The sequence below is a fragment of the Carcharodon carcharias genome, chromosome 16 (genome assembly GCF_017639515.1).
Source record: "Carcharodon carcharias isolate sCarCar2 chromosome 16, sCarCar2.pri, whole genome shotgun sequence".
In the NCBI taxonomy this organism is placed as follows: Eukaryota; Metazoa; Chordata; class Chondrichthyes; order Lamniformes; family Lamnidae; genus Carcharodon; species Carcharodon carcharias.
In genome coordinates this window covers 57474160-57494979 of record NC_054482.1, presented here as the reverse complement: position 1 = coordinate 57494979, position 20820 = coordinate 57474160, and the positions used below count along the sequence as shown (strand labels likewise).

Below are 20820 nucleotides of genomic sequence, written 5' to 3'. Positions count from 1 at the left end.
TACCTGAATATGCACCTTATGCCATAACCTGCAGGGCTATGGACTAAATGCTGGAAAGTTGGATTCAACTGAGTGGATAGCTTTTTGCCTGGTGCAGACATGATGGGCCAATGGCCCCTTTCTGTGCCGTAAACTTTCTATGATTCTAAACATCTGGACCTGTCCCTATGCTATGTAGGGGGTGGTAGTGTTGTGGTAATTTTTCTGTCACGTTATGTGGGTGCTGCCAGCTAGGCCAGCATTTATTGCCCATCTCTAATTTCCCTTGAAAAGATGGTGAGCTGGCACCTTGAACTGCTGAAGTCAATGTGGTGTAGGTACTCCCACACTGCTGTTAGGAAAGGTATTCCAGGATTTTGCCCCAGTGACAGTGAAGGAATGGCAATATAGTTCTAAGTCAGGTTGGTGTGTGGAGGAGAACTTGCAGGTGGTAGTGTTCCTGTGCATTTGCTGTCTTTGTCCTTCCAGGTGATAGAGGTCACGTTTACAAGGTGCTGTTGAAGGAGCCTTGGTGAGTTGCTGCAATATATCTCGTAGATGGTACACACTGCTGCCACTGTGTGTCAGTGGTGGAGGTGTGAACATTGAAGGTGGTGGATGGGGTGTAAATCAAGTGGGCTGCTTTGTCCTGCATGGTGTTACCATGAGTGTTGTTGAGGCTGCGCTCATCCAGGCAAGTGGAGAGTATTCCATCATACTCCTGACTTGTGCCTTCTAGACAGTGCAAAAGCTTTGGGAAGTCTGGTGGTGAATTACTTGCTGCAAAATTCCAGCATCTGACCTGCTTTGTAGCCACAGTAAATGTAGGGCTGGTCCAGTTCAGTTTATGCCTGATGTTTAACCTGCAGGATGCTGATAGTGGAGGGTTCAGTAATGGTAATGCCATAGAATGTCAAGGGAGATGGTTGGATTCTCTTGTTGCAGATGTTCGTTGCCTGACACTTGTATGGCGCAAATGTTACTTGCCATTTATCAGCATAATCCTGAATGTTGTCCAAGTCTTGCTGCATATTGGCATGGACTGTTTCTTTATCTGAGGAGTCACGAATGGTTCTGAACATTGTGCAATCATCAGCAAACGTCTCCATTTCTGACCTTATGATGGCAGGAAGGCCATAGATGAAGCAGCTGAAGATGGTTGGGCTGAGGACACTACCCTGAGGAACTCCTGCAATGATATCCTGGAACTGAGATGATTAACCTGCAACAATCACAACCATCTTCTTTTGTACTAGGTATGACTCCAGCTAGTGGAGAGTTTTTCCCCTTATTTCCAGTAACTGCAGTTTTGCGAGGGCTTGTTGTACTTGGTCAAATGCTGCCTTGATGTCAAGGGCAGTCACTCTCACCTTACTACTTGAATTCAGCTCCATGCTTGGGCCCAGTCTGTAATGAGGTGTTCAGTGACCTTGCCAGAACCTAAACTAAGCGTCAGTGAGCAGGTTATTGCTAAGTGGTGCTTGATAGCACTGTTGACATCCATTTCCATCACTTTGATGATCGGAATAGACTGATGGGATGGTAATTGGCCGGGTTGGATTTGCCCTGATTTTTGTGGAAAGGACATGTCTGGGCAATTTTTCATATTACCAGGCAGATGCCTGTGTTGTAGCTGTAATGGAACAGCTTAGCTAGGGATGTGACTAGTTCTGGAGCACAAGCCTTCAGTACAGTTATCAGAATGTGGTCTTGCAGCATCAAAGTATCCTTCACTGTCGCTGGGTCCAAATCTTGAACTCCCTTCCTGACAGCACTGGGTATTCTTAAAACACATGGACTTCATTATTCAAGAAGGCAGCACAGCACCACCTTCTCAAGGGAGGGATGCACAACAAATGATGGTCTTGCCAGCAACGCTGATAATCTATGATCAAAGAAAATATCCAGTGCTTTCATCCATTTCTTGATATCACATGGAGTGAAGCAAATTGGCTGAAGACTGGCATATGTGGTGTTGCGGACCTCAGGAGGAGGCTGAGATGGATCATCCACTCGATGCTTCTGGCTGAAGATTGTAGCAAATGCTTCAACCTTGTGTTTCGCACTGATGTGCTGGGTTCACCTATCATTGGGGATAGGGATATTTGTGGAACCACCTCCTCCAGTGAGTTGTTTAATTGTCCACTACTCTTGGCAACTGTCACAACTGCATGTGGCAGTGTTGCAGAGCTTAGATCGGATCCATCGGTTGTGGGTTTGCTTAGCTCTGTCTATCATTTGCTGCTCCTGCTGTTTGGCATGCAAGTAGTCCTGTGTTGTAGCTTCACCAGGTTGATACCTCACTTTTAGGTATGCCTGGTGCTGTTCCTAGGAATAGTCCTTGTCACCCAGCAGTCACCCATCAAGCTGGGCTGGAGCACTGAAGAGCCCCAGGACCTGGGAGTGTCTGAGGTTGTAGGCGTTGTGGGAGCTGCCTGGGTATCTTGCACAAACTTGTAAAATCTGCATCCTGTGATCACACACTAACTGCACGTTCATGGAGTGGAAGTCTTTCCTGTTGACGAAGGCACCAGGCTCACCTGCTGGCGCCTTGATAGTCACGTGTGTGCAGTCTATTGCACCCTGGATGCATGGGAAGCCAGCAATCACCGTGAAGCCTCTGGCTGGCCTGGTCCCAGTGGCAGTGGATGAAGGTCAATGCATGCCTAAACACAGCGCCTGTAAGCTGCTTGACACAAGTGTGGACAACTGATTGGGAGACACCACGAAGATCACCCATTGACCCCTGGAAGGAGCCAGAGGCATAGAAGTTGAGGGCAGCTGTCCAGAGGCATAGAAGTTGAGGGCAGCTGTCCAGAGGCATAGAAGTTGAGGGCAGCTGTCCAGAGGCATAGAAGTTGAGGGCAGCTGTGATCTTTAGAGCCACTGGCATGGGGTGTCCACCGACACAGCGGAGATCTCAGGCCCAATCATCTGACAGATATAGTTGACTGTCTCCCTCGAGAGACGGAGCCTCCTTCGGCACTCCATCTCAGATATATTGAGGTAGCTGCTTCGCCAACTGTATACCCTGGCAGCAGGATAGTGGCGTCTTCTGCAGCCCCTTCCACCTTGGTCTACCTCTTGGCCCTGTGCCTCTTGTGCCTGCGCCTGTCCTCCCAAAGGTAGCTCCCCTGGAGGCTGAATGTGCACTCCTGGCCTCCTCCCACTTCTAGCCCTCCCTCCTCAGAGGAGGTGCTTCTAGTGGGCAGTTCAGCTCCCGTTCCCAGGCTATGGGAAGACTTCCAGAAACCTGCAGGCCTAAAAGAGATTCCTCACTGCGGAATGCTGACCTGAGGATTAAGAGCCCAGACAAAGCAGTTGGTATGCATTATGAAGTATTGCAGATCACAAAGGCAAGTTTCAAAAACTTTTAAAAATCAATTGTTGATAGAGCACACTTGCAACCCCAGTGAGCCCTCTTATCTCACCCGTGGATGAGGTTTATACAAATGTGCCTTACCCGCCTGCCTGTTGCGTCGTGCGCCGAACTAAAGCTTGCACAGACACCAATAAATCAGCGCTAATTGGTGAGTCAAGGGCATTAAGTGACCTGTTAATTAATGGCGGGTGCACAATGGATATCATCGCGCTCCCACCCAACAAAATATTGTGATGGTGCGCGGTGATGTCGGGACACTCGGCTGTGTCACTGTGCATCATTTTACTTGCTGACATGCGGGGCCCCACCCCCGCACGCCAACAGGGAGTTCTGCCCCTAAGGTTAATCACATTGCTCTGTTTTCTCCCTACATCAGAGCTTCTCGAACTTTTTTCTGCTGTGACTCCCTTTCAGTGCTTCAATTTTCACACTGGGGTCATACCAAATGTGGAGGTGGGGGGCAGATGTTGAGCAAGGTGGAGGTTCAAAAAGCAGGATTACAGGCCTAAAAAAGACTAAGATACCTAACGTTTTGCAGGTTCTGGTGTCAACGATCAAGCCTCGGAGATCATTGGATTGGGCCATGTTCACAGGTTTAAAAAAAAATCAAGCACATTCAAAGAGGCCTTGCAGCCAATCCAAGACTGTCAAACCTGAGTCTGTGCCCCATAGCTGCCATTGACTTGAAGCTTGTAACCCCAATTCGGGGTCCACAACCCCACCAGGGTCGCAACTCTCAGTTTGGGAGCCCCTGCCTTACAGCCCTGTAATTTTTTCTGGTTCAAGCGGTTCAGCTCTTGCCTTAATTGATGCAGTGGTCTCTGCCCTCTGGCAAAACATTGCATGCTGTAACAACATTATGAAGAAATTTCTCCTTAACTGTCTCCTCACTTTGTGACTATTTTAAATTGATGACCTCTTGATTTTTTTTCGTTTCATTCTTGGGACTTGAGTGTTACTGGCAAGGACAGTATTTATTGCCCATCCCGAATTGCCATTTAGAATGCATTGGCGAGCATCCTTTTTGAGTTGCTGCTGTCCATATTTGAGGTGTTGAATGGAGTATCAGTCAAGCAGGCTGCTTTGTCCTGGATGATGTTGAGCTTCTTGCGTTGTTGGAGCTGCACTCATCCAAGCAAGTTGAGATTATGCCATCACACTCCTGACTTGTGCCTTGTACCTGGTGCACAGGCTCTGGGGAGTTGAGTTACTCACCGCAGAATTCTCAATCTCGGATCTGCTCTTGTAGCCACAGTTTTTATATGGCTGATCCAGTTAAGTTTCTAGTCAGTGGAAACTCCAGGATATTGATAGTGAGGAATTCAGCGATGGTAATGCTGTTGAATGTCAAGGATTGGATTCTCATTTATTGGAGATGATCATTGCCTGGCATGTGTGTGTCATGCATATCACTTGTCACTTAACATTCCAAGTCTGAATGTTGTTCAAGTCTTGCTGCATGTGGGCATGGACTACTTGAGTATCTGAGGAATTGTGAATGGTACTGAGCACTGTGCAATCATCAGTGGGCATCCCCATTGTTGATCATATGCCAGAGGAAAGGTCATTGATGAAGCAGCTGAAGATGGCTAAGCCTAAAACACAACTCCTTATAACAATTGTCAAGAAGATATAATAATTCTCAATGTTATTGGAATTTATTGTAACATAGAGTAATAGTTGGGGGTGTGTGTGAGAGACAGAGATTCAATTGAATTAGAGGCAGCTAGTCTGGGTATTTTGATCAAAGAAAAGAGGTTAGGTTTGAAATATTAATTCGATAAACATGGAAGTTTAGAAACATAGGTGTCAAAGGAACATTTGCATTTTGAGATAAACCAGACTCAATTGTTTTCAAAGGAGGGGTGAAATGTGTCACCTAGCCAGGTGAAGTTTAGAAACGGTGTGTTTATTTTTTCCATAGATTACTGGTAAAACTTAGTGCTATGAAGAGTTTTATTATCAGCTAGATAAAATCCAAAGACATAGTGAAACAATGGTATTTGCATTCAAAGAGGAAGATATGTATAAAGAAGGAACAAGGGCTCTGTGTAAGGGAAGGCATTTTTTAAGATCTAACAAGTGTGCAAAAAAGCCTTCAGCATCTATGCCTCAAGCCACTGTCTTCAAAGGGCCAAAGTTAAAACTCACTTGGAAATTGACTTGATCAGGGTATCACATTTCTTTGCCTGGGCCTTTTAAAATCTCTTGTCTTACTGTTGCCTTAATGGAAGTGTAATTGGGAGTTAGATTGATTAAAGGATTTAGAAATTATAGTAATAATTTATAGATCTATATATGTACTTAAAGTCATTTCTTCTATTAATAAATGTTTAAAGTAGTTTTGTAAAAACCTGTAAGAGTTGGTGGTCTTACTACTGAATTCAAAACATGCATCTCAAAATTTATACAATTTGCAAAACAAGTTGTGGCAGTTGTTTCAAGTTTCCCTTTGGGATTTGACCAACTCAGCATTTACCATTTGGCTGTACCATAACACAATATACTGGATCTGAGATGATTGGCCTCCAACAACAACCATCAAGTATGTTGCCAACCAGTGGAGAGTTTTCCCCTGATTCCAATTGACTTCAATTTTGCTAGGGTTCCTTGATGTCACACTTGGTCAGATGCTGTCTTGATGTCAAGGGCAGTCACTCTCATCTTAGCTCTGGAATGCAGCTCTTTTGTTAATGTTTGGACTATGTGTGTAATGCAGCCTAGAGCCAAATAGCCCTAATGGAATCCAAACTGAGCTTAGGTGAACGGTTGTTGCTGAATTAGTACTGCTTATTAGCCTTGTCAGCGACACGTTCCATCACTTTGATTGAGAGTAGATTGATGGGGTGGTAATTGACATTGGATTTGTCTTGCTGCTTTTGTTGGAAAGGGCACATGTTGGCAATTTTCCATATTTTCAAGCAGATACCAGTATTGTAGCTGTACTGGAGCAGCTTGTCCGGGGCTGCGGCTAGTTCTGGAGCACATCAGTACTACTGATGGGATGTTGTTAGGTCTCATTGCCTTTGCTGTATCTAAGTGCCTTCAGGTGTTTCTTGTTAAGTGCTTAAGTGCACTCTATCAGAATTTGTCAACAATAAAATTGGGCGATTTTAGAAACAGCAAGGAGGACAATAAGATACTTTAAGAGAATGTAGTGCACCTGAGGTAGGTTCAGTTTAATATATGCATGCAATTTAATGTAAGTGATGCACTTTGGGAGGAGAAACAAAGAATGGGAGTGGATAGAATTGTCTGGATACTAGCATCTCTGATGTTGTGAACCTTAGGAGGAGGCCAAGATTGATCATCTACTTGGCACTTCTAGCTGAAGATGCTTGCAAATGTTTCATCAACTTCCCATTCAGAGGAAATACTTTTTTTTTCCCCCCATTCACCCTATCAAATAACTTAAAACATTTATTAAATCTCTTCTCCACTTGAAATGTGGATGCATTATCTCAGATTTCTCCACCTAGAAATAATCTCTCATGTTTAGTATCTTCCCGTGTATTAACTTATGGTCTGTATAGCTTTAACATGCTGCCTGTAATGGGATACCGAAGCTTCCCACTCTCAACTATGGTCCAATCTTGTGTCTTAGAAATTTAGCGTAACCTCTTTGTGCCACCTTTCCACTATGTTCTCCTAACATTTTTTATTGTCCCGCTTTTTCTAAAATCGCATTATTTTGTTGCTGGCAAATTCTAATATAGTGCACCTATTCCCAAATCATTGTTATACATCCACTCCTGACCTCTGGAACGCATTTATTTCCTAACCTTCTCTGATCCAAGCAACGCTTGATTACTTAACCCTTTGTCAACCAGCTTTTTACATGCTGCCTTTCCTCTTATACCGCATGCCAACTAACTCCTGAAATTTCATATGCACTGTATCTTTTGCATTCCCTTTACTACTTCAGCCGGTCACTTTAGGGAAAATAAAATCTCTTAAATTTGTTAATCATGGCTTTGCCTTTAATAAACTCATGCTGGCTGTCTATGAATAGCCAATGCAGCTCTGAATACTCAACTGATTGCATCTTGAATTATAGATCCCAAAAGATTTTCCCAATTGATGTTAGGCTAACTGGTCTATAGTTGCTTCACTATCTTTTCCATGAACAAAGTTGTTCTTGGCACCGGTTGCATATCTGAAGCCTGAAAAATTTCCCCTCTACTTCATTCAACAGCCTGGGGTGTATGCAGAGGATCTGGTGACTTGACTGTTTTGAGTTCAATGTTTTTTTAAAACCAATTTCCTATTCCACAGTTTTCCTAAACCGTTTTTCATGTATGTTCCTCCAGTATATCTACATTTTCATATTTGTTTACAAATGATCCTTTGATACACTTTTTTGTCTTCTAGAACTATATATAATTTTTATGCCCTCTTATTTAAAGATTTCCTGATGCATTGTCTTGTTTTGATAACTCTTCTGATAACTGAATTTAATTGATTGCTGTTTCCCTTGGGATGTTTTGTAATTGGAGTAACTGAGATGGAGACATCTTCTAAGGAAAATGTGGATAAATGTTTAAAGCTGAGGAGTAATACTGTGTTACAGCTAGGTTAGGAGGGATCTGCTGAGTCCACTCTTTGTCTTGCTCCTGGATTGGTTATGACATGAGTTTGAATTTTTTTAAAAACGTGATATTGCCAATTTAACATGTATTTAACTGGTAATAAGAATTAAGCCAGCTAGATGCTTTCAGTTACCAAGGAAGGAGTTAGTTTTATTACTAAAATTCACTCAGATAAAGATATAGAACGTATTAACTAAAAGGTTTAAAATGTACAAATATGTCCAGCTTCCCACTAATGCAAAAAACACACAACTTCCCTAGGTATGCACAAAAAAATAAAACTTTAGAGTATCAAATGTTAAAACTTGGCCGAGTATAAGAAAAAATAAAGCCAGAAGAATTATTCACGGATTGTCCAAGTGCTTGTTTGTAGCTAGAGAATCATTTTCCATGGTGGCTGCTAGTACTTTGGTTTCCCGCTGACGCAGTGGCTCTGCCGCTGTGGCGGGTTCTTCTCTTGACGTCAGTGGTGTTGAGTTGGAATCTTTTTTTAACATCTCTGCAGCAGAGAGGTCTTCTGGTGTACTTTCAAACCAAAAACAGGGCTCAGCTTTTTGAGAGGGAGGTGGGGTAAAGCTTTTGCCCCTCCTGTCCTTGTGGCAGTCTTTGTTAGTTCCAGTCCAGTATCTTTTACACAGAAGAGTTGGGACATGTGACCTTTCTCTAGTTTCAGTCTGGGGCTTGTCTTAGCCGTCGCCTCTAAGAGCTCCGTAAATTCTGTCTGGATAAGTGGCTTGTGACCTTCTTAAATGAAACTGTCTTTGTCTTTCTTTAGCACAAAATGTTTGTTTCAATAAGTTCAATATGCTATCAAGCAGATGATATTTACAAATTAATATTCTACATAGCACATCGTATAGGAAGAATGCAGAGTAGTTAGTTTAGTAACTGGCACAGATATGATGGACATGGTTTCCTTCTGTAAACACCTATTGTTTTCTAGTCAGTCATTTGTCATGGGCATCCTGTATGAGTAATTTCCTGCAATTGGCTATAATTGTTGAACAGATTCTACCACAACTGTGCCCAGTACAGAACAAAGATGCAGATTTTGACTTTATCTGCTACTGGAAAGAAACTATGTGCACAAAGAAAGGAGATTGGACTAGGCCTGAATTGTAATTGCAAGTAAAATAAGATTGACCTGAACCTTTGGAGCAACAGCTCATGTGTCTAGTTCATGGAAATAAACAAAGAAACATCAACTGTGCTGCTACATATTGCTAATCTTTCTGTTATATGTCTGCAGAGCAGCCTTGTAGTTCATTGAAAGAGAGGGGAAATTTGCTTTAAAATCCTTAAATGAGGCACCCACTACAGGTTTTGTATCTGAAGGCAGCTGAATTGAAAATAAACTGGATGGTACAGTAAGATCAGTGTGCTACATATTTACCCCTTGAATCCATGTTTGAATACAGCCTAGGCTCCCTCCCTTTCTTGAGCCTGGAGTGGAATAAGTTTTGATCAGTTTCAGCTTTATTGGTGCGAGCCCACATAAGCTGGTACTCCTCACTTGCAAGCAATGAAAGTCACTGAAATGGAGAATTGTACTGGAAGTGTTTTTTTTTTTGAAGCTGAGCTCTCAAGTTTATTCACATATACCAATACAACTTTGAAACAGTCAAGCTCTTAAAAATAACTCTTGGTATCACCATAACAGCCCAGCTGCAATCAAGAATTTCATGGGTGGAAACTCTGGGTGCAACAATCCCTTTTGCCACTGTTTCGTGTGTGTTTGTCTTCCTGTGCTCAGTAGAAGACTTGCTATTTTGAATGCCCACTGTCAGATGCAGAGTAAAAGTCACTCATTCTCAAAGATGTGTGCCTTCTACTGTATAAATGTGATATTTTTCTATTTTCCATATCAACCATACAAATGAGCTAGAGAATGGTGTTGAATTAGTTTTTATACAGTGGGTCCTTACTTGAAGAGACTGAGATTGATGACAGATTTTGAACTCAGTTACTAGGTGGTTGGCAAGAAACTCTCCTCCCATGCAATTCAAGCTTGGGTCTCAGAAATGAAAGGCTACTTTATTCCACTGCACAGCCTAGACCCCCAATATTTGTGTTATGTGATTATACTGATTACAATGGTTTCTTTTTAGGAGCTGGGTAAATATGGACTACTTTATTACAATGCCCTCTTCATGATTTTGCCTTCTTTGGCCATTGCATATATCACAGGCGATCTTCAGAAGGTAAGCACTTGTCTTTTTAAACAAAAAAAATGATACACTAGTGTTTTAATTTTCATAGAATTTTCAACATTTTTTTAAAAATATGTAACAGTCACATCAAGACCATCATAGAAATTTGCAACACGGAAAGAAGGCTTTTCAACCTTCCCTTCCTCATTTGCTGCTCAGAATTCACCCTTAGTCCTTTCACTTTCCTTTGTGCTGCATTGTTTGCTGCTCCTCTTTCTTTTCCTTTTCTGCACTCTCAAACTTACAGCAGTCTTCAAGTTCTCAAAACATGGGCCCCACCCCTTCTCTCTCTGCTACAAGTTAGAATGATTCTGGGATATGCATCAATCTCTCCCTGATGCATTCTTTTTCTTTCAACTGTCTCCCCTCCCTCAGCATCCTTCCCTTTTATTCCTTGATGCATCCACTGCCAATCCATCTGTCTTTGCAGCTCTAGAATCTTGCTTAAAGTTGTGTTGCCTTGGATGCAGACACTCTTCCTGGTGCTGTTGGCAGAAATTCTTAATCCTGCATTAATTGTTTGGCACATCAGGAATTCCTAGCCATAATGTGGCATTGAGCCTGCTTCCAGAATAAAACAATGACTTTGGGTAGTAAAATTTGTATTAAAGATTTTTAGGCTTTCTGCACATATGTCACTAGTATTGAGTGCAGAGATCATTCTTAGAAGCAAGCCCCTTACAAACTGAGGTGTGACCTAAATGTATAATATCTGGAAGTATAGCATTTCTCTGGTTGATGACATGAACCTTATCATGTACATCTATTCAGTTTTTCAAAGACTAGGTAGCTTAGGCTTACTTATAAATCTAAGTAAACATTAAAAGCATTATATTAGATACGTTTAGTTAACAACACTTTGTTCATCAAACAATAAGATGCAACCAAATACCCACTTTGAGTCCATCCTATGGGACCATCATCTGTTCATCTCTACACAGGCTGCAGTACAGTAGAAGGGGAAGAGCTGTTGGAAGTGGCCTAAAGCTGCCAAAAATCTCTGAGCATAGAGCTGTCAGTCAAAGCCTTCAGAAAACCCCAAACTCCCACCACCACCCATCCCCAGCAATTCGGGATAGGTTGGTAGATAGCTCTGACCTTCCTCTTACAGCTATTGTAAACCACTTCCAAGCAATAACAACTTCTGGGTATAAAAGGCTTTTGATGCTTGTATGTGTACACCAGCCATAAGGCTGGGACAAGCAGCTTTCAAAGTGGATGACTGAGACATCTGCAACTGCTTTTGAACTCCAGGGAGGTATGAGTGTGTATTCTTTACTAGTACAGAGAAACCAAACCTGCAGTGATCAGTTTAAAGTGATCCTCAGTTGAGCTTTAATTTAAAAGATAACCTGAAGTCTGACCGTTGGAAACAAGTTCTATCCTTGCAAAGATGGAAATAGGGTGTCAAGTAGAAACTGTAGTCAGCGTCACACCTGAAGTGCTGTAACATGCAAGGCTACGGGCCAGGTGCTGGAAGGGGGGAATTAGAATGGGCTGCTAGTTTTTTCAGCTGGTGCAGATGTGATGGGCTGAATGGCCTTTTTCTCTGATGTAACTTTTCTATGGTTCTACAGATGTATGGATCAGCAGAGAACACATAAGAAATAGGAGTAGGGATAAGTCATTTGGCCCCTCCAGCCTGATCCATCATTCAGTAAGCTCAAGTTGATTGACCTCAGCAGTTCTTTCATAATACTGGAATATATGAGCTACACTAAAGTTGGTGTCAGCATTTTTAAACCTGAAAATACGCTTCAGCTTTGGCTACTGTACAATGTGTTCTAAACTTAGATCTGCTGGGTTAATACAGCAAAACCATCCCAGGATTTTCTATTTAGAGATGCCCTTGTACAGAAAGAGAACATTTTGCAACTGCTGCTTGTAACTAGAGTTAGTCCATGATGAGTTTATAGCAGTGGTCTTCAATGTTTTCTGTGGAAAGGACTCCTAGAAAATACCAGAGTCTCTAGTTTGAATTTCGGAAAGAAAAGTTAAAACAGTAACAAAAATAATGTACTGTGCTACTAACTCAAGTATAAAAATATGATCAGAGATTTTTTTCATGAATCCCTTAGAAGTACCCCAATTTCCTAGCTTATAGTTTACAGAGACACTGCACTGTTTCCCCACATGCTTCAATTTTTAGGCATTTTTTCCCCCTTCACATCCAGGTCACAGATACACTTTCATTCTCTTCCCCCTCCCTCTATTCAAAAGACACTTACTTCCCCACCCATCTCACCCCCAACAAATTCTGTTTATAATGGCATTCTTTATTTTGCTCCCTCCAGTTCAGAAAGACTTTTTTCGCACCCCCTTTCTACCCCTTTATATGCCTATATTCAGAGGAAATCTCTCTTCCATCTCTGCCCTGCATGCAGTTTCCTTTCTCTTCCTTCACCTACACTACCCACTGTTCAGATGTGTTCTTTGTTTACTCTCTTCCTCCAGCTTAGAGGCATTCTTGTCGTTTCAGTGCATTTGAGGGTCTATTTTCTTCCTCTTCTTTCAGTTTGCAAAGACCATAGAACCATAGAACCAAAAGCTACAGCACAAAGAGGCCATTCTGCCCATCGTGTCTGCACCAGCTGAAAAAGGAAAGATAAAAAATTAGCCATCCATTCTAAGCCCACCTTCCAGCACCTGGTCTGTAGCCTTGCAGATTACAGCTTCAGGTGCAGATCCAGATACCTTTTAAATGAGCTGAAGGTTTCTATCTCCACCACCAAAACAGGCAGCAAATTCCAGACTGACACCACCCTCTGGGTGAAAAAGCTTTTCCTCATGTAGGAAATGTAAATTTAAAAGTAAATCTTTACATTTTTTTATACTGTGTGGGGTTTAGGAATTCCTTTTAATGTGCATTTTGTATTGGTTCCTGGATAGATGAAGGGGTAATTGTCTTGAGAGTGCTGCCTGCATGGCTTAGGGTAATTGGAACCATTTGTATGGATGAACTGTGGGTCATGATCACAATTGTCAGTTAATGTAAGCACTGATGAACAGATAACATGATCAGAATATGACAACACAGGAAGAGCCCCTCCCCTGATTACAGGGGTTAAAAGGAAAAGACTCAAAAGTTCGGCACAGATTTTGAAGTTGACAGAGAAAGAACAACAGAAGTCACAACAAGCTGCCTGTAGCTGCTAAATTCAGTGAGAAGCAAGAGTTACCTGATCTAGGATATTGACTGCCTTTGTTTAAGTATAACTTCTGTTACATAATAAATTATCCTAACATCATGGCATCCAGTGTCTCCTTGTCCAAATCCCGTGCACTTTCCTCTCCACTTCACGCTAGCATGATAGAGCACTCATCTTTCTTTCTACACCCCCCGCCCCCCCCCCCGCCCCAATCCTCTTAGATCTAATTGCCTCACCCATTCAGTTCATAAAACACCTTCAAGTTATGTTTCCCCTACACTGCCCTCACTTCAGCAATTGTGTGTCTCCCTTTTTGACCTGTGCTTCTCATTCACAGAGCTGGGTGGAGCACCACGGGAGCAGCCCAAAGGATTTAAACCACAGAGCAGCAGCAGAGAGAGGTGTACAGCAAGGGAAATTTTTTTTAAAATGTGATGTCATAGCATGTTGGGGGTGGCTACAGGGTTAAGTTCACAGATAAATATTTAAGTTGTCCATAGTTTATACTAAACCAAGTAATTAGTTTAAAAGCTAAAAAATAAACTCAACTGATCAAATACATACATTTAAAGTTTAATTAATTAAATAAAACTAGGTTGGAAAGGGTTGTCAGTGCAGAATGTGGGATCCCAGATAAGGATGTCTACAATAATTGTCTGCACTGAGGAACTTCAACTGTCAGAGCAATTTAGTTTAAAAGCTAAAAAATAAACTCAACTGATCAAATACATACATTTAAAGTTTAATTAATTAAATAAAACTAGGTTAGAAAGGGTTGTCAGTGCAGAATGTGGGATCCCAGATAAGGATGTCTACAATAATTGTCTGCACTGAGGAACTTCAACTGTCAGAGCAAAATATTGTGGATGCTGCAGACCTGAAATAAAAACAAAGTGCTGGAAAAACTCAGGAGGGTTGGCAGCATCTGTGAAGAGAGAAAAACAGAATTACGCTTCAAGTCCCAATATGTGTTGTCTTCGGAACTTTGGGGGTCATATTGGACTCTAAACGTTAACTCTGTTTCTCTCTCCGCAGATGCTGCCAGACCCGCTGAGGTTTTCCAGCATTTTCTGTTTTTATTTCAGTTGTGTCGTTGAGCTGACACATAGACATGGCAAGGCATCAGGGAGGGGAAGAATTACCTAGACACTTATCCAAAGGGTGGTCATATCCTGAGATTAGGCAGTTGGACAGATTTGGTTAGTGGCCAGGGATAGGAAGGTCAACTGAGTCGAGCAGGTAAAGGAACCTTGGGTGCAGTCCTGGAGGAGAAAAGCCAATGCCCTTATAAATGAGGGCATAGACTGCAGGGTGGATGAGCAAATTAGTCCATGGCACCATGGTGCAGGAGGCCATTCAAGTGGAGAGAGTGAAACGAAATGTGGCAGTGATAGATGACAATGTAGTCATGGGCATAGATACTATTCTCTGCAGCTGCAACTGAGAGCTCCGAAGATTGTGTTGCCTGCCTGGTGCCAGGGTTAAGATCATCTTGTGGCTGGAGAAGAACTTGGATTAGAAGAGGGAGGAGCCAGTTGTCATGGTCCACTTAGGAGCCAACAACATAGGTAGAACAAAGAATGTAAGCATGCATACGAATTAAGAGCAGGATTAGGCTGCTTGGCCCCTCAAGCTTGCTGTGCCATTCAATAAGATCATAGCTTATCTGATTTTAACCTTGACTTCACATTCTTGCCTACCCATAATAACTTTTCACCCCCTTGCTTATCATGAATCTATCTACCTCTGCTTTAAAGATATTCAAGGACCCTGCCTCAACCACCTTTTGAGGAAGTGAATTCCAAAGTGTCTCAAGCCTCTGGGAGAATATTTGTCCTCATCTCTCCTAAATGGCCGACCCCTTATTTTGAAACAGTGACTGAGTTCTAGATTCTCTCAAGAGGCAACCTCCTTTTCACATTCACCCTGTCAAGTCCCCTCAGCATATTACATGTTTCAATCAAATTGCTTCTTACTCTTCTAAACTTCAGATACAAGTCTAGCCCTGTCCAGTCTTTCCTCATAAGACAACCTGCCTATTCAGGTAATAATCTAGTAAAAGCAAAATACTGCAGATGCTGGAAATCTGAAACAAACAGAAAATGCTGTAAAAGCTCAGCAGATCTAACAGCATTTGTAGAGAGAAAAACAGAGTTAATGTTTCAAGTCTGTATGACTTCCTCAGAGCTAAATCTAGTAAACCTTTTCTGAACTGCTAATGCATTTACATCTTTCCCTAAGGGGACCAATACTGTATACAGTACTCCAGATGTGGTCTCACCAATGCCCTGAAAACTGAAGCAAAACCTCCCTACACTTGCTTATTGCAAGGGGAATTGAAAACGATAACATTCTACTAGCTTTGCTAATTACTTGCTGCACCTGCATACGAACCTTTTGCAATCCATACACTATCACACACAGATCCCCCTGCATCTCTAAGCTCTGCAAGCTCTCAACCATTTCGATTATATGCATCCTACCAAAATGGACAACCTTTAAATTTTTCCTCATTTGCCAGACCTTTGCCTACTCGCCTAACCTAACTATATACATTTGTAGCTTCCTAATGCCCTTTTTGACTTACTTTCCTATCTACCTTTTTATCATCAAATTTGCAACCATACCATCAGCCCCTTCATCCAAATCATTTATATAAAATGTAAAGGGTTGAGGCTCCAGCACTGATCTCTGTGGCACACCACTGGTCATATCCTGCCAACCAGAAAATGACCCATTTGTGCCTGCTGTTTCCTGTTAGTTAGCCAATCTTCTATCCATGTCAATATGTTACCCTCTACACCGAGTTTTTATTTTCCATAATAATCTTTGACATGGGATCTTGTCAAATGCCTTCTGAAAATCTAAGTACGGTACATCTGCTGGTTCCCTTTATCCACAGCACCTATTACTTCTTCGAAGAACTCCAGTAAATTGGTTAAATGAGATTTTGTTTTCATAAAACCACGTTTAATTCTGCCTGATTGCCTTGAAATTTATCTAAGTGTCCTGCTTTTAATAATAACTTCTAACATTTTCCCTATAACAGATGTTAAGCTATCTGGCCTATAGGTTTGTGCTTTCTGTCTCCTTTTTTGAATAAAGGAGTTGCATTAGCTATTTTCCAATCTAATAGAACTTTCCCCAACTCTAGTGAATTTTGGTAAATTAAAACCCAACACATCAACCATTTCACTAGCTGCTATTTTTAAGACCCCAGGATGAAATCCGTCAGGACCCGGGGACTTGTCAGCCCGCAGTTCCAACAATTTGTTAAGCACCATTTCCCTGGTGACTAAGTTCATCCCTCCTTTCCAATTCCTGATTTAAAGATATTTCTGGGATGTTACTTGTATCCCCTATAGTGAAGACTGAAGCAATTCAGTTAATCTGCCATCTGCTTATTTCCCATGAACTCCCCAGGCTCACTTTCCATAGGACTTTGTTAACCCTTTTCTTTTTAAAATATCTATAGGAGCTCTTACCATCTGTCTTTACATTTGTAGCTAGCTTCCTCTTGTACACTAAATTTTCCTTCCTTATTAATTTTTTAGTCATTCTTTGCTGTTTTTTATACCTTGTCCAATCTTCTGATTGCCACCCATCTTTGCACAATTATAAGATTTTTCTTTAAGTTTGATACTATCTTTAACTTTTTTAGTTAACCCCGGATTGTGTATCCTCTCCTTATAATTTTTCTTTCTCGTTGGAATGTATCTATTCTGTGTATTCTGAAATATCCCCTTAAATGTCTGCCACTGCATCATTATTGACCTATCCCTTAACCTAAATTGCCAGTTCACTTTCACTAGCTCTGCTTTCGAGCCTTCATAATTGCCCTTTAAGTTTAAAATACTAGTCTTATACCCACTCTTCTCTCCTCAAACAATGTAAAATTTAGTCATATTATGATCACTACTACCTAGGGGCATCTTCACTATGAGGTCATTAATTAACCCTATCTCATGCACAATACCAGGTCTAGTATAGCCTGTTCCCTGGTTGGCTTCAGAATGTGCTAATCTAAGAAATAATCCAAAAGTCTTTTATGAATTTGTCATCTACGCTACCTTTGCCCATCGGTTGTTTCACTCGATATGTAGATTAAAATCCCCCATAATAATCACTGTAACTTTCTGACAGCCTATTACTGTTTCTTCTTTGATACCCTGTCCTACCATGTGATTACTGTTAAGAGGCTTGTGCATCGCTCCCACAAATGACCTCTTGCCTTTATCATTCCTCACCTCCAGCCAAAATGTTTCTCTGTCCTGACTTAGGCCATCCCTCTCTATTGTGTTAATGTCATTTTTAATTAACAGTGCTACTCCACCTTTTTCTAACTTCCTATCCTTCTAGAAGTCACACACCCTTTAATATTCATGTCCCAATCTATGCCATCCTGCAACCATGTCTCTGTAATGGCTATTAGGTCGTACTTATTTATCTCTATTTGCACTACCAGTTCATCTGTTTTGTTTCAAGTGCTATGTGCATTCAGATACAGAGCCTTAAGTTTGTCCTTTTTATTATTTTTGTAACCTCTAGCCTTACCTGTTGGTTTACTCTGAGACTTGTAATCTGTCCCTTCCTGTCATGGTCTGTCTATCATTTCCCATATTAATACCTTCCTCTCTTACCTTGTCTCTACTCTTTAATATATCACATCTTCCCACATTTGACCCCTTGCCCCCGCTATTTAGTTTAAAACCCTTTCTACTTCCCTGGTTATGAGATTCGCAAGAACACTCACCCCAGCACGGTTCAGGTGTAGAGCGTACAGTACAGCTCCACTTTCCCCAGTACTGGTGCCAGTGTCCCATGAACCGGAACCTGCTTCTCACGCACCAGTCTTTGAGCCATGCATTCATCTCTCTAATCTTATTTGCTCTATGCCAATTTGCATGTGTCTTGGGTAATAATCCGCATAACATTACCTTTGAGATTCTGCTTAATTTGGTACTTAACTCCTCACCCTGACTATGCAGACTTTTTCCTTGCCCTGCCTATGTCGTTGGTACTTGCATGGACTACAACAACTGGATCCCCCTTCTCCCACTGCAAGTTCCTCTCCAGTCCTGAGCTGATGTCCCGAACCCTGGCACTGGGCAGGTAATGCAGCCTTCTGGACTCTCGCTCTCTGCTGCAGAGAACAGTGTCAACCCCCTCACTATACTGTCCTCTATTGCAAATACATTCCTGTTTACTCCTTTTGCTTAAATAGCTTCCTGTGCCATGGCCAATCTGCTCATTCACGTTGCAGACCTCATGTTCATCCACACAGATTGTGAATGATCTGCTGAGAGAGCTTGAACCTCACTGGAAATATCTCTGGATTGTTACTGAGCCCTGTGTAAATTGGCACTGGGACAAATGCATCAGATCAGAAGTTTAACTGCATAGCTGAAAGAGTGGTGTGAGGCAGGGGTTTCAATTCATGGAGCACTGACACCAACACTGGGGAAAGAGGAGGCTAATTTGTTGGAACAGCGTCCCCTTAAACCAGGCTGGGACCTGAGCCCTGATGAACAACTAAGGTGGTAGATAGGGCTTTAAACTGAAGAAAGGGGTGAGAGGATTCAAGAAAGGGTAAATCTTAAACCTGTAACAAATGTTAAGGCTGTAAAGCAGATATGGGATTTGGGTAAAAATAAGCAGAGTGAGTCAAGATGGGACAGATAGCTGAAAGAAAATGATGCATTGTGACTTGGGTGACATCAGGGGAAATAGAAAAGCTAAAGGCACTCAATCCATCTATTTCTCTCATTCAAATAAATAGCCCAGATAGAAATTAATGCGTTTGATCTGATAGCCATTATGGATATCTGGTTGAAGTGAGACCAAGGGGTTGGGAATTAAATATTCCAGGATACTTCAACTTCAGAATAAAGATGGAGAAGGGGGTGGGGTAGCCCTGATAATAACTGGAATGAAGATAGTAGAGATACAGGATCTTAGCTTGGGAAATTAAGATGTAGAATCACTATGCGTGGAGCTAAGAAACAACAAGTGGTAGAAAGCAATGGTGGAAGTAGTTTATTGGCGCCTAGCAATAATTGTAGAGTCAGACTGTAAATCAAGAAATTAGAGGTCCAACAAGGTAATCGAATAATCACGTGGGACTTGATCTTCATTTGGTTGGGGAAACCAAGTTTGCAGTAAGAGTGTGGAAGACGAGTTGATGATATACATTCATGATCAGTTTTCAGAATCAGTATGTCAAAGAACCAACTAGGGAACAGGCTTTGAATCTAGTATTATGTAGTGAGACAGATCATTTACTCATCCATAGCTGGGGATGGTGCAAGATCATCTTACGATAGAAAATGCTTGTCTTGTATATTAAAAAGAACTTAATTTTATGAAGTATAAGTGTAAACATTTTTTGATTAGTATGATTGTGATATAGAATATTTTACAGAAATGTGACAGTCTTCAAAGGCCTAACATTCAAAATCACTAATTTTATTACTCAAATGGTGGAGAAAATGACCTCGTCAATTCATGACTTAATAGTATAACCATCTACTGAGATCTGGAGCGCAATATAATTTGGCAATTGTGTATGAAGTACAGGTTCAGGATCCATTACATGTTAAAGACTTCAGTTTTGCCAGTTACTTGTTTGCTTGACAGCACCTTAGTTTTGAGTGGGTATATTTCAAAGTGCTCTTTCCATCTATGAGACAGCTAGTTTTTTCATCTGATTGTCAGATCTGTTTCATTACACTCATGGACACTGACTAAAATTAATGTTTTTGTGAGGGGAACAAAGTACATACAGACTACAAAACCAGCCAGTCCCTATAGCAGCTGGTAACGCCCAACATAATCGGGTGAATGGAGGGAAACAAAACAATGGCACTTTAATACATTCTCTGATTAACGTTAAAGTTCCAGCTACTGGAGAAACTAATGAAAAAAGCTGTTGGAAAAATTACACGAGAGCTAGCCATTGATTGCATCCAATACCTTTAATAACACTCCAGAGGAGTATTAATCTTGTTTAGCAGTGTGAATGGTAACAGAACTAGGATGTTTGTGAATGTTGTGTTGATGCATTTACGTCCAGAGTTTTTCTAATATTTATAACATGAAAATGTTTAGTTTTTGTATCCTGGAAATGTATTATATACAGTATGGAGCTTCCAGAATTTTTAACAATCTTTTTCCGCTAAGGGTGCTTCCATGAAGAAATCTCTTCACTAAAAAGGCAAGAATTTTGAGCTGCAAGGAAACTTAGGAAAAGGAAGGCAAGAAATGTTTAGAAGGATTTTCACTCACATTGCCCCAATACCAGAGTGCCAGCGCCACCGCCCCCCGCACCCACCCCTAGGAATCAGACCAGAGAGCCTGAAATTAGCTGTGTTGATTTTATGATTTTTTTCATTTTGGTGAAAGACTTTTATAGGATTCTTAAAAAGTGATTATTTAACTTGGACAGTACTTTAATTGTATCCCTCCTGTCTCAAAGCAATTTGCTGGAATATGGATGGGGCAATGTTTAGTAT

At 41.4% G+C, this 20820-nt stretch overlaps 1 protein-coding gene across 1 annotated transcript in view; it reads left to right on the top strand.

Moving 5' to 3' along the window:
* The window catches only part of slc35d1a (solute carrier family 35 member D1a), a 60922-nt gene that overhangs the window by 24024 nt on the left and 16078 nt on the right, over positions 1-20820 (top strand). Inside the window, exon 8 of the mRNA XM_041207934.1 lies at positions 10059-10151. Coding sequence (XP_041063868.1) covers positions 10059-10151 — 93 coding nt within the window. The remainder of the gene's footprint in view (positions 1-10058; positions 10152-20820) is intronic.